The sequence below is a fragment of the Contarinia nasturtii genome, unplaced genomic scaffold (genome assembly GCF_009176525.2).
Source record: "Contarinia nasturtii isolate CC-2019 unplaced genomic scaffold, AAFC_CNas_1.1 Cnas_scaffold_1371, whole genome shotgun sequence".
In the NCBI taxonomy this organism is placed as follows: Eukaryota; Metazoa; Arthropoda; class Insecta; order Diptera; family Cecidomyiidae; genus Contarinia; species Contarinia nasturtii.
In genome coordinates this window covers 1,405,475-1,420,085 of record NW_022198708.1, presented here as the reverse complement: position 1 = coordinate 1,420,085, position 14,611 = coordinate 1,405,475, and the positions used below count along the sequence as shown (strand labels likewise).

Sequence of the window (14,611 nt, the reverse complement as noted above, 5' to 3'; positions counted from 1 at the left end):
GTAAATAGGTGTGCTTGGTTTGTGACATTGCTATTTTGTCCCTATCGAAAACCAGCTGGGTTGCGATAACCACTTCATAGCCATAACAATGAGCTACAGTAGAAAATAACAAATACGACGATAGACAGAAAATAAAACGTCAAACTGAATGAATCTGCAGTGAGGTGTGTATGAGTGAAAGAGATACGACGAGAGTGTTGGATGTAAAATATATACGACGTATGCTTCAGACCATATACACATATTAAATAGATATTTTTTTTATATTCGTTCCTTTGTTGAAAACACATACGATTCTGCGATTATTTTGGTGTGTGCTTTACATACTTTCTAGTCGCCAATCGAATCTGTGTGCAAAAAAAAAAATAATATTTTGAAGGAAACCATGAAAAATAAAGTGATTTTAATGGATTTGGTTGGCAGAAGGAAACAGTAAACAATCTCAGCAAAAATGCATCTATTTTGGTGATTTGTCATTTCGTGTTGGTAGTGTGTGATTTTGATGTGTACAATTTTATTATTGTGTAAATGTGAGAAGAAGAAAAAAAAATAAATAAAAATAATCCATTGAATGTGAATAAAAAATCGATTGAAAGTTAATTTGGAAGTCGAAATTGAGAGCGAGTGAGTGAGAGAGAGAGAGAGTTTGTGGGGAGAATTTTTTGTGGAAAAAGTGGCAATATTACTATTGCCAAACTATCCCAAAAATCATCACACAATATTTTCTTTGCTTTGATTTGGAGGGAGGCTAACATCTTGTGCTAATTGTGGTGGTGATTATTGTGACTGCACCGTCAACAAACTTGATTCGTCATCAAATATGGATAAAGATGGAAATATTGGTATTGAGCCTGGCACCGAAACCGTTTATGGAACCCATGATGACAACACAATGGTTATGTCCGAAAAGGTAGGCCACACATAAAATGAATAATGCTGTGTGCATTGCGTGCAGATTTTGAAAACCACCCAAAACAATCGACTCTACGAATTAATTGTATATACAAAATGTATCTGTATCGAAATGATTTAAAAAAAAAAAAAAATTTGGATTCGATTTTTATTAATTTCGAAACAACATCGATTGGTTTTGAATTGAACACATTGAGTCAATGAACGATCTAAGGGAGAATTTCACTCGCCAATAGTGGTAGCGTGATTTTTTCAAACATTTTTCTTTGTGTCATTATCATATGGTGATGCACAAATTAACGGGAAATAAGGTCATTCACTATGATTGTGTATCGCGAGATGAAAGCATTTTCGTTTTTCATCTATAATGTCAATGTCAAATTTACATATCACAAAGTTTACAAAAGCGTGACAGCATTGCATTTCATTCACTTTTCATTTTCTATACACACGCAAATAAAAACCGCATTAAAATAGTAACAGCAATAAATAATATATGGTTTTTAGTGCATGTTGGCCATATTTTTTTTTATTTTACTTTCTAAATTGTTAACCACTTGCTTGTTTTGAATGATTTGTTGCAGGTTCAATCGCTGGCTGGCAGCATTTACCAAGAATTTGAGCGTATGATTCAGCGATACGATGAAGAAGTGGTGAAAAATTTGATGCCATTGCTGGTCAACGTTCTCGAGTGCTTAGACTCAGCCTACCAAACGAATCAAGAACAAGAGGTTGAAGTTGAATTACTCCGTGAGGATAACGAACAATTAGTAACACAATATGAACGCGAGAAGAGTGCCCGAAAACAAGCCGAGCAAAAAGTTAGTTCAAAAAAAAAACATATGAAAATATTGTAAATAAATATTAATTGAAACGAATGTTTCTCCATCAGTTACTGGATACAGAAGATTTGGCTGAAGCGGAGAATAAAGAGTTGGCCAGTCGACTAGAATCGCTTGAAAGCATCGTGAGAATGTTAGAGCTGAAGCATAAGAACAGCTTGGAACATGCGAGCCGACTTGAAGAGCGTGAAGGTGACTTGAAAAAGGTAAAACAAATCAAAAAACGGACATCGAATTTCGAAATGAATTCAAAGTAATCGAATATTCGAATTTGAAAATATTAGGAATATGCAAAACTTCATGATCGTTATACGGAGCTCTTCAAAACACATGTTGATTATATGGAACGAACAAAGCTCTTGATGGGATCGACACATTCTCAATTGAATTCAACTAATTCGGAACGATTGGAATTAAATCGAAATCGATTACATCCCATGTATCGATCGTCTGGTCCGGTTTCATATGGATTTGCATCGCTTGAAACATCACAGATGCTTGACACTGAAACCATATGCAGTCCGAACGGAAGTGATGCCAGTTCAGGTGAGCATTCAAAATACAAAATACAGACAAAAATACACATACACACTTATACACACAAATGTACAAAATATCAACGAAAAAAAAAATGTTAATTCACATCACTTATTGCACATTTGCACTATTTTTAAACGAAACAAAACAAAAAACCAAACACAATTAAAGTTGGCTCAGGACCGCCATCACTGCAAAATGAGTTCGATAATATTCAAACTGTAGAACGTTCAGCCGAAACCGACACACTGAAACAAATAAATCAAGCAACATCACCGCAAAGCGATCAACCGAGTCCAGTTCATGTGCAACCACCACAACCGCCCACATCAGCTGGCCGATCGACCACCAAAAATGAGAAGCGCTCAGCAAACACATTGTACCAAGAACTATCGTTCCAGGATAATGAAGAGAGCGAAGAAAATGAAGTGACAGGTAAAAAACAAAAAAATACAGTTTATACTTTTGTGAAAGAGAATTTTACCACCTATGATAAAACAGCCTCAAGTAGCCTATTAAACAAATTAATTGCTTGATCCATGCTAGACCATTCTCACCATTTTATACCGTATTTTAAATCTTTTCCAATATCAGGCAGTTGGGTTCATCCCGGTGAATATGCATCTTCAGGTAAGACTAAATCAAAGCGCTTTCATTTCATCATCATCATCTAAATCTTCATGAATGTTTTTACCATCACCATAACCAAACATTTCATAAGCCATTATTTTAATTTAATTTTCTCACTCAATCTATGGATCTGAATCCGTTTTGCTAAATACCTCTTCTTTCCAATCAAATAATTTAATATTGACAAATTAATAATTATTTTTCCAATCGCCTTAAATTTTCTTTTAATTTCTTTGCTTGCCGATCGAAACAATTCTTCAATCAGTTAACGATAACTTCTTTGGTAAGTCATCCATTAACATCATATAACATTTTATTCATGATTTTATTTTATTTGAAAAACTGCACTCATAACATGGTCTTTTTTATTATTTTATTATGCAATTATTATTATTAGCTCATATAATTTCATTGCATTGTCCTTGGTTAATTGAGTTAATAAGAATTGTATTGTACGTATGCATTTTAGGTATGGGCAAAGAAGTGGAAAATCTTATAAATGAGAACAATGAACTATTGGCAACAAAGTATGTATTCATATACATAATCAAATAAGAAAACAACAACGATGCTTATTAATTGCGTATTATTTTTTTCCTCTTTTATCCGTATAGAAATGCTTTGAATATTGTCAAAGACGATTTGATTGTAAAAGTCGATGAACTAACGGGTGAAATTGAAATTCTACGTGAAGACCTCAATACGGCCAATCAGTCGCGTCAAAAATTGCGACAGAAAGTGTCCGAACTGGAAGAAGAATTAAAACAAAGCAAAACATTAGTTAAAGCAAGCAGTAAGTGTACACATTTTGATAAATTTTACTTTGACTTCAGTGTGGGGAAAAAATGACTAAATAAAATTGAAATTCCCTTAAGGCAATTCTGATCAAGAAGACGAAGGTGATGTTCCAATGGCACAGCGTAAACGCTTTACACGTGTCGAAATGGCACGTGTTCTTATGGAAAGAAATCAAGTATGTAAAAAACATAATTTTTTATTTGTTATGCATAAAAAATCACATCATATCAAAATCATATTCATCTCCATTCAATTAGTACAAAGAGCGTTTCATGGAACTTCAAGATGCTGTACGATGGACAGAGATGATTCGAGCATCTCGTACGGTTGACATGAATCCAAAGGCAAAGGAAAGCATTTGGAGAAAGTTTTTTAACAAACTCCTACTGTGAGCAATACCAATTAAGCGTTGTGGATTGCGATTAAATTATAATTTATTAATGCATAACTTTGGTTTATCTAAACATTTAGAACATCGACCAGCCCACAAAGAGAGCCTCCCGGACCATTATTACAGTATAATGCATCAAGCCACCATGTTGCACCTACTGCGTTCGAGGGGCGATTAGCTATTACATCGGGTAAGCAACTAGGGGCAATTTACGGTGGCTTCACGGAACGCAGAAAATAAAAATGTTTATTTTTCTGCGTTTTAGCATTTCTGCGTTACGTGAAGGAACCCAATTCACTTATATGTTTTCGATTATTTCGATTATATATCGATTATTTTAAATGATTTCTATTCTTTTCTTCTGTGATTCTCCCCTAGGTAATCAATCATCGGGTGGCAATGCATCAAATGCATTAACATTTTCCAAAGAATATGCTGAAGAGGGTGCCTCAGATCGTTTGAATCAAAAGCGTCGCGAACAATATCGTCAGGTGCGTGCACATGTGCAAAAAGAAGATGGCCGATTGCATGCATATGGTTGGTCATTGCCCGGCACCAAAACGAATACAACGGGAACGCCACGAACTGATCGAAAAATGCCAAAAGTTCCAGTACCTGTTTATTGTCGACCATTGGCAGAAGCTAGTCCACACATGAAAGTTTTTTGTGCAGCTGGTGTTAATCTGAATGGCGGCTATACAAAGGATGGTGGTTGTATTGTAAGTACAAAATAATAATACAGAACAATAAAAAGACGAAGAAAAAAAAAATCTTTAAACAAAAATTGCGTACATTTTACAGGTTGGTGCTAGTGTGTTTTATTCAACGAATACAACAGCTCAAATCACCGAAGTAACAACACCAACGGGTGAAAATGCTGAACTTGATTCGCTTGATAAACAAATAACAATGGCAATGGAAAATTCCGATCCCGATTCACAATTGAGCTCGTATGTTTGGATTTGTACGAGCACACATTCGGCCAGTACAGTGACTGTGATTGATGCAAAAAATCCTGCCGTTGTACTTGATTCATTTCCAGTGTGTCAAACACATTTGCTATGCATTTGTTCCGTTCAGGGTGCTCTTGAAAAAGACTATACGCTATTGGAAAATAGTGAAGCCATTAAATCAGGTGAAATGCTTGAAAAGCCCGGTGAAGATGCAGACGATACGGGCCGTGTTGAATTTGTTCGGGTTGCCAAGGAAGATTCAACCGAAACAACAGCGACAACAACCGATGCGGCCAAAAATGATCAAAATGAAAATGTATGTGAAGCACAACCGTCGGCCACGTGTACGGCTGATGAATTAACCGCATCGGTTGTCGCTGAAAATGATAAGAATGAAGTTGAAATTGCGCTTGATTCACAAAATTTGAATAAAGGTGCAATAACAGCTGTTGTGGAAGAGATAAATGCACCACCAGTGTCGCCGCTTCATTTAAACAACAACGCAAATAACAACCAAAACATTTACTCATTAGCATTTCCAAAGCCAGTCAATCCAATACTTGGCTCTCCGAATCCACTCGAAGAGCCGGCCATGTCATCGGTTGGGCCAACCATGTGGTTAGGTGCTCAAAATGGAAGGTTATATGTACATAGTTCCGTTGCACGTTGGAGAGATTGTCTTCATCAAGTAAATAATTTATTGAGAGAATAAAAAAATGTTCTTTCCCTTTTCTTTATTTGAAATATTCAATGAATCAATAATAAAATGTCGTTCGGTTTTTTTTTCGTTCAAGGTTCGTCTACCTGATGCCGTTTTGTCGATAGTACATGTAGAATCTCGTGTTGTGGCTGCCTTAGCAAATGGAAAATTGGCTGTGTTTCGTCGTCAGACTGATGGTCAATGGGATTTAAATAGCTATCATCTTGTTGTTCTAGGTATTTTTCTATTATATTTTTTTTATATTTTAAAAGCGATCAAATCATCAAGCAAAGTAAAATAATTGAGAATTTTTCTGTTGTTGGTTACCATTAGGTCTACCAAAACAATCGGTTCGTTGCTTGTGCATTGTGGCTGACAAAATTTGGGCGGCCCATCGAAATAAAATTTACATTGTCGATCCGATTTCATTGAATATTGTGCACATTCTGGAGGCACATCCACGCAAAGAAAGTCAAATTCGACAAATGGCCGCCACTGGATTGGGAGTATGGGTTTCAATACGGTAAGTTTCTGATGACTTTTTTTTTCATTCCAAATCATTCGAATTTGCCATCGCCCATCCCTCAACTAACTGTATATTTATTTTTATTTTTTTGCATCTTGCGATTAGATTGGATTCAACACTTCGATTGTATCATGCCCACACATATGAACACTTACAGGATGTTGACATTGAGCCATACGTTTCGAAAATGCTCGGAACGGGAAAATTAGGTTTTTCATTTGCGCGTATAACCGCATTGCTGGTTTCATGTAATCGATTGTGGATCGGCACCGGAAATGGTGTCGTCATATCCGTTCCTCTTACAGAAGCTCTACAGTATAATAACAAAAGTAATTTACCGTTTTCAAATATCTTTCATTTCTTCTACTAACGATGATTTTTCTTTCAGTTGCAACCAACAATTTTATACCACGGTGCTGTATGGCCAATGCTCAATTGTCGTTCCACGGTCATCGTGATGCTGTTAAATTTTTCGTTTCGGTGCCAATGCAATTGCAGTCAGAGGTTCAAATCGGTCATAAGCCACATATGCTTGTAATGTCCGGTGGAGAAGGTTACATCGATTTTCGATTAGGTAAATATTCCATTTCACCTATTTTCATAGTTCAGTTAAAATTCAATTCATCTGTCGTTCCATCATTTTCGGCCAATGTAACCGATTTGAATATTATAGCACACACACACACATACACGTTGTATCATTTGTATCATTTTTCATGAAATGTCCCTTTTTATTCCTTGACTTTTGCAACAAAACAAAAAATATACAAGTACAAAGCATTTTGAAAGTTGGAAACTAGAGCATTTGTGTGTATATGTAGGAAGTAAATTTTCGTCTTAAATTTTAATTTTTATGAATAATTTGTTGTTGTTGTTGTTGTTTTTTCGTGATTTTGTATTTTGTTTTATTTTTTCTCCATTTTTTTGTAAAATCATTCAGAAGAGCATGCAGATGATGCGTGTGACGTGGCAACACATTTGCTCATTTGGCAAACATCACCAACGACATAGCGATATTGAAAATTTTGAAGAGAAAAAGAAACGAACGAACTGCCTGTCTTGAAAATCAATTCAATAGGCTTTTAAATTACATGACAAATCGTATCGAAATAAATACGAACAAACTTAAAATCAATCAAACAAAAACAATGCCAAAAGCCAAAACTCTACCGAACAAAAGAAAATTGTAGTACTTTATATATTTTAGAACCGAATGTTCATACGAGATTTCTATTTTTGTGACGCAATGCAAATGCTCGTAAAACAAATGTGAATATGCGAAAATGAAAAGGCGGGCAAGAATAAGAGTTATAACTCTTGAATGTGTGTGTTCTTGTTTGGTTGTTTGATTACAATTATCGTTTCGAAAGGTAAATTTCATTTATTCATTTTCTCTTAAGTTAAAGTAGATTTTGTTTTGGATTTCATTTTTGTTTTCGTTGTTGTTTTTGCTGTTGGTTTTCTATTTATTTGTTTTTAAATCTACTTGGTTTTTTTTGCGTATGATTTCATTTTGAAATGAGTGCAGTACAATTCACCCGTACTGCTGTTCGTGTTTGTAAATATATGTGGCATACAATCAAAATGAAATGAAAGTAGAACATTTTTAAATGGGAAATGTGGTGGAAATTGACTATTTTATATTAATAATTGGATTTGGGAAGTATATATGTATACACTAACCGATTTTTCATTGCAACCATACATACATAATGAATTTTAATTGAAACAAATGTGATTAACGAATTATGATTTTCTTTGTTCTTTTCTCAATTTGTTCATAGGTGATGGAGACATGGAGAATAGCATTGTATTGGAACCGAATCAAACAATTGAAAATCGAGGAGATAAAAGTTACTTGATAGTGTGGCAAGTTAACCAATCTTAAATCAAACATTATTGCACTGTGGTGGTAATAGCTGAAGAAAAAAACCAAAAACAAAAAAAAAATGCTGAGGAAAAAAAGAATATGAATTTTCAAAAGGAAGCAAACAACGTAGAAAAATTTAATACGTATGGACCTGGTCATTATCGATCATTGCATCGATATTTCTCCGTGATTATCGTGTGGATAATTTATTCATTTCACCTGCAACCATTTCGATGCATATGCTTGCATTTAGCATATGCGAATAACACTTGAATCTTGATCAATGGAATCGGCTATAATTTAATAGGCATTAAAACTCAAAACGATTGATATTTATTGTATATGTAGCTGATTTATTGACATATTAAATTATTTATCAAGAAAAGACAGAGAAAACAAAATTGCTGTAAACACATAAAACACTCTATAAAACCAGTCTATTGCAATAAGAATCCAACTACTTGATCGATATTGATCACACTGTTTAAAAGCTTGAAAAGACACACACACATACCATTTTTTCCACACTAACAGACATTTTTTTGGCAAACCAATTGGAAATGATTTCAAGTAGAAAGGGACAGAAAGACGCAAACTTAAAAAAGTGAAGAAAAGACAAACAGAATGAGTTTATTAAATAAAATGTATTTCAATAAAAAAGAAAGAAAAATCCACAATGTTGCCAGCGTCAATTTAAGATTATATTTAGTAAAAACGAATCAGTAGTTAGATTTGTTTGTTATATGATGCGTGTGTGTTACATAAGCTTTTTAGTTTGGCAAAAGATAACTAGTAATGTGGCTAATTTTAATGGAAATTTTTTTGATTGTATTGAACAAGATTATATTATTATATTGAAACAAAACAAAAACACATTTGCAATTTATACTTATTTAGAAACAAAAACAAGTTAAGGTGAAGATGACAAAAACATTTTTTTTTCATTGTTTTAAAAAAGTGCATTGGTTTTTCGATGTTTTGGACGTTTCATTCCGAAGAGATTTGATTTGATTTAACTAGTCTTTACTAAACATTTTTTTTTCTATCAATTTACACAACGCCCTTCTGGTCTATACAATTTCCTTATTTTTTCTACGTTTGTTTTGGTTTCGAATTAAATATCATTGTTATTTAGTTTTCTAGCTGATCATATTTTATGAATTTAACATTATTAATCCTAATTATTTTAATTTAATTACATTTAATGTATGTCGTTTCAACCAGTGCAAAAATGAAACACAATTTATTTATTCATTCTTTTCTTATCATCTTTTTTTCCTATTTAAGAGATTCGAAGTCTATTCGTCCTTTATCTTGTGTTGTATCTTAAGTTCTAATCCAATTCAATTTTATTGTACAAATTTAAAACAAACGAAGCATCGATGAAACAGATTATGATGATTAAATTATTATGAAACAACCAAATCACACTTCGAGTTTCTTTTTTAAATTAGCATTGAATACAGGATGCATATTATATATTTACCGCACTCATAGGTTCTGATTACACAGATGTCAATCAAAGAAACGGGTAATTACTTTCATTCATTGAGATATTATTCGTCTGGACGAATAAAAAAGGATTCCACTAGAAAGTGCATTTTTTCGAAGTGAGAGATTTCAATTTGTCTTCGATGGAGGGTATAATTCCAAAAAGAAACTAAATATGCTGAACCATGCTTTGGAGAATGTGCAATAAATGACTAAAAAAACAAATGATCTAAAATTTAGAATTTTCTTTTTGCGATTCAACATTCTGTATAAAAAAAAACGTTGTTTGATCTCAAAAAATGAAGACCTAATACTATCTGTTTACATTGTTTTTCGATCATTTGGTGAACTGGGTTCACGTGTTTGTTAATTAGTTCGCGTTTTTATTGCTGCTATTTACATGTAGTCTTTCACAAACTACATATAAACATATAACTACCACGTAGAAAAATTGACAAAGTCACGTAAGCCAAACAACACAATGAAACGGTGATCGTCACACTAAACGAACAATGTTTCAAAGGTTTTCGATTTGTCAGCTCAAATCAGTTTGCTTTTTGGTGTCTATTGATATGGTCATTGTACAATTCAGTTTTTTACTAACAATTCTATTCTATTGCACATAATACAACATTTGTGGTGGTAACGATAATATTTTTAATTGGTCATCACCAAATTTTCTATCAATCAAAATTCATTAAAAATGTGCATAGCCTTATTAGAATAAAGAGTGCATGTATTTGTGTTTTTCGGCGATATACAAAGATATTGGGTGATTTTTGCTTTATTTTTTTTTTTTTCGTTTTTTTAAAATGTACTTTCATGTAATTTCCGGTTAAATTTTCGTCCGATAAAAAAATATAATTCGGAAAAAGGTCGTTTTAGTGATTTTTTTTATAGTAGCGCAAAATATTCCATTCGGATGCAATTGTTCACCTCAAATTTTATTACCGGAATACAAATGAGATGCTTAATACGAAGAGCGCAGTTCAACAATAAAAAAAAAATAACAAAAGTAACATCGAATAAATACATAAAACACTCCAAATATTTTATAAAAGGTTTTCGTAATCTTTAACCTTTTTTAATTAACTGAAAATGTCACCACAATATTTTATTCTTATTCGTGTTGCTTTTGTACATTTATTCTAAATCAAATGCGTTTGGATTACGTTATATTTGTTTGTTACAAGAAATGTGAACACAAAGAGCATTTGGAGACACTCACAGCACAACGCATGATATTCATTATTTACACATTGGCCGAAAAAGTAGTGAAACAAAATGTTCTGCATTGAATTACCATTTTTGAATTTGAATCCTTCGGAATGCTCGATATTTTTTACTTGACGTGCCTTCATTCTAAATTTAAAAGCAAGTACACAAATTGTTTTTCTAAATAAAAAAAGGGCGTCGATCGTCAGAATTCACCACCCGATAATTACGGACTATAAAACATTTTTATAATACTAATTTTGCAAATGAATTACTGCAACAATTTGATTGATGTCTATTTTTATGGTTTATTGTAAATATGTATGAGTTTAGAATGAGTGAATAATTTGTGTTTGTTTTTTCATTCCCTGTATTTGTCGCAAACATTTTCGATAGCAAAAAAAAAACTTACAATGGATACAACCGATAATGAGACGGGTGAAGTTAAATGGACACGACCATTTCAAGCAATGGATACTTATGACATTGATTTGGAAACGGGCGAATGTGATTCTAATCATTCAACGCGTCCGATACGAAAAACGACATTTGTCATACCAAAAGAATTGATTCAACCACCAAAACATAAAGGAACCAAATTGCATTGCATGGATGCACACGAAAACTACACGCTATTTAAAAAAGAACAAGTCATTGGATTGCAAGAGGTATAGAACACATCTTACTGATGATTTTCACATATTCACTCAATTTTTTTATTTTGACCATTATTATTATTATTTTTTTGGTTCTATAAAAGGATATAATTTTGGGATGCAACAAAACAAGTTTTCGTCTGTTTTTACTGCCAAGTTTTTTTTTATTTTTTCGACTTTGCGCACCAGTTATCGAAATTATTGAGATTTTTTTGCATGTTTGGGCGCATAAAAAGAATGCCAAAAATACAGATGAAAATTTCTATTATCGAAGCCCATTGCACATTGTTACATCACAATTTTGTGCCGTTTGCCGGATGAGAAAGCAAATCAAACCCATCAGAATGACTAAATTAAGGAAAAAAAAGCAAACACTATAAAGATGCAGACGAGCATAAGTGCTAGCAAAATGTGATCGATTTTAAGCAAGTATTCGATTCAGCTACAAATGAACATTACTCTAAGGGGGTAGGACACATTTGAAATGTGTTTTTTTTAAGAATAAAAATGTACCACTTGGTTTCGTCCAATGTGTTTGAAAGTATGTAAATAATTGTTTTCTTTTTTTTTCTTTTGGAAAAAAAAACATGAAACTCAAACTCAAAGTAGAGAATCTGATGGCGGTTCTGCGATATTTATTTGCTGTAAGTATGGCCGATTCATCTTATGTCAATGGTCCCTCAAATTCTCCATTATCTAAACTCCATTCATCCATGGATTAACTTAAATAATATAGAAAAATGTAAACTTTTGTTTTGGAGCTATATTTATTTATGACCCAAACGTTATGAAATTTTGTATAGATCAGTTTTTTTCGCAGAAAATCAGTTTCCCAAAGTTTCACGACTGTCGGAATAAAAATAAATCTCTCATTAATAATTGTTTTGGAGCGATAAACGACTATAACTAATGAATAAAAACCAAAATATTATATTTTGGTTCTTATTCATTAATAAATATCTCGATATGTTACATTGAAAAATTCGAACTTTTGTTCAAGTTCAAATTTTACGACCTATGAAATTTAATTTATATTATGGAAATTGATAAGAATGATCCGATCCCAAAATGATTCGAGAACGAAATTTCCTACAACCCAGAGCGTAAGGATTTGCCTTAGACACCGAAAAATGTCTGTTGAATACCGACTTTTTCCGGGACTTACTACACATTCAATTAAAATTTAAAGAAAATACCCACCTTTTCTTGAAAAATATTATTATGGGTAGAAATTATTTTTAGGAACACATACTAAATGAATGTTAATTCAAGAAATCAAATAAAAAAATCATAACATTAAAAGTCGAAAATAATGTCAGCACCGTCGTATGTCTCATCGTCAGCTTTATCGTCGTCATATTTTTCATCGTTCGTTCTTGCTTACGAAAAAAACTCCTTTTTTTGTACTCATAAAACTACTCCAATCTGATTGCAGAATTCTTCGCTTCGACATTTTTCTATTTTAGAAAAGCATTCTATTTTGTATACAATTTGTTTACATGTTTCTATGTCACAGATGCGGGTATATATTTTATCCGTATCCGTTAAATTAAGCTTGCGAATACGGATGAATTGTATGTCCGTGGAATGTGTATCCGTGAAAAATTCATAAATCTTAATACATCCGTCGCTATCTCTGTATCCATGAACAATTTTTTTTAATTGCTTTTATTCAACGTAAGTTTTTAAGTAGTTCCAAAATTCTTTTCCGCACACTAAGCGCATTAAAGTATTATAATCAGCTCACAATTTTGAAATGCAAGAAAATCATTTTTCAAGAACACTTCTCATACGTGTACGTCGACTTATTCGTGCTGAGACGAATATATACTTTTTCCGTGTTCATTTAAAACTGCCAGAACATTCATATTTGTCCATTGAATGTCCGTTGTCCGCCCACCTGCAAGGACCGGTTCGTGCATATTTCCATGCTTGCCTAGATACGCTAGGTAGCATAGATATGCCAAGCATAGCGGCAAATGCAACTGACGCATCGCCGTCCACTCTGTATGAACATACACATGTTCGTGTATGCAGGCGGCTGTGCTTTGAGAAACGTACGCATAAGATATAGCTCGAATCAAATGGCGACGGATGCGTTGCGGCTTGAGTCTCCGCTATGCTTAGCATAGCTATCTTGCATAGAAATATGCGCGAACCGGTCCCTGCCCACCTGAAAAGAAATGTTGTGCCTCGCTCACTTTTTTTCAACATATCCACATAAATGGGCTCAAAAACCTCCACAGATTTATGATGGAGCGTGATAATGGGCTGAAATATGGCTGAATTCGGTGAATTAAGGTCCAATCTCAATTTCCCGCTTGCTAACTCTTTGGGTGTAGTACAAAATTTCGCCGGAATTGGTAAATGAAATATCGATATTTTTCAATATGAAAAATGATTGATTTTCCATATAAATCGGCTCGAAAATGAAGTTTGCCTCCACAGATTTATGATGGAGCGTGATAATGGCCTGAAATATGGCTGAATTTAGTGAATTAAGGCCCAATCTCAATTTCCCGCTTGCTAACTCTTTGGGTGTAGTACAAAATTTCGCCGGAATTGGTAAATGAAATATCGATAATTTTCTATATTTTTTTACTAAATTTACTATAGAGAAAACTATTATATAAGATCCCAAATGATTGGGTCTTCATCTTTATTGGGTCTTAAAAATAAAAAAAAATCCCAAATAAGTCCCTATGATTTCCCAATTGGGTCTTTATTGGGTCTTTATTGGGACTTTAGTGGGTCTTAAAAACCCACACATTTAAAAAAAAAAACGAAAAAATTGAAGTTTGTCGAAAATTTGTCATATTCGAAATTTTTATTTTTAATCCGACAGTCGTGAAACTTTGTGGACCCAATTGGGACTTCATTGGGTTTTTAAGTCCCCAATGTAAAGGATGGATAAAGTCCAGTAGGAGTATGGGCAATACAGATGTGTACTTTGAAATACGTACGCTAAAAAAGTGAATTCTTATCACAGCAATGAAACGACAACAACAATAACATATATTTTTACTGTCAAAATTTTGATGTCAAATGGTGTCGACATTGGTGACGGTATTTTGAAACAGACTGTGTAAT

At 33.3% G+C, this 14,611-nt stretch overlaps 2 protein-coding genes across 6 annotated transcripts; both read left to right on the top strand.

The window, feature by feature from the left end:
- The first annotated feature begins 210 nt into the window (after positions 1-210).
- On the top strand, positions 211-9,584 carry LOC116345621 (JNK-interacting protein 3). Of its 3 annotated transcripts, XR_004201524.1 has the most exons (20): positions 211-910; positions 1,497-1,733; positions 1,805-1,960; positions 2,039-2,300; positions 2,463-2,726; positions 2,886-2,921; positions 3,187-3,204; positions 3,391-3,448; positions 3,536-3,714; positions 3,797-3,894; positions 3,977-4,107; positions 4,191-4,300; positions 4,489-4,829; positions 4,912-5,751; positions 5,858-5,999; positions 6,097-6,286; positions 6,395-6,618; positions 6,678-6,863; positions 7,230-7,659; positions 8,074-8,186. XR_004201524.1 is itself a non-coding variant. In XM_031775103.1 (19 exons), the coding sequence occupies exons 1-19, from the start codon at positions 821-823 to the stop codon at positions 8,175-8,177; spliced, it is 3,666 nt and encodes a 1,221-aa protein (XP_031630963.1). In that variant the 5' UTR covers positions 215-820; the 3' UTR covers positions 8,178-9,584. The 3 variants fall into 3 exon arrangements, 2 of the variants coding, with proteins under 2 accessions (XP_031630964.1, XP_031630963.1); XM_031775103.1 differs by lacking the exon at positions 7,230-7,659 and having other exon boundaries at positions 215-910; positions 8,074-9,584; XM_031775104.1 differs by lacking the exons at positions 3,187-3,204; positions 7,230-7,659 and having other exon boundaries at positions 214-910; positions 8,074-9,584.
- Positions 9,585-10,192: 608 nt separating this feature from the next.
- Positions 10,193-12,065, top strand: LOC116345622. Of its 3 annotated transcripts, none has more exons than XM_031775107.1 (3): positions 10,193-10,292; positions 11,262-11,533; positions 11,626-12,065. In XM_031775107.1, the coding sequence occupies exons 2-3, from the start codon at positions 11,279-11,281 to the stop codon at positions 11,899-11,901; spliced, it is 531 nt and encodes a 176-aa protein (XP_031630967.1). In that variant the 5' UTR covers positions 10,193-10,292; positions 11,262-11,278; the 3' UTR covers positions 11,902-12,065. The 3 variants fall into 3 exon arrangements, with proteins under 3 accessions (XP_031630967.1, XP_031630966.1, XP_031630965.1); XM_031775106.1 differs by lacking the exon at positions 10,193-10,292 and adding an exon at positions 10,303-10,422; XM_031775105.1 differs by lacking the exon at positions 10,193-10,292 and adding an exon at positions 10,484-11,024.
- The last annotated feature ends 2,546 nt before the right edge of the window (positions 12,066-14,611 follow it).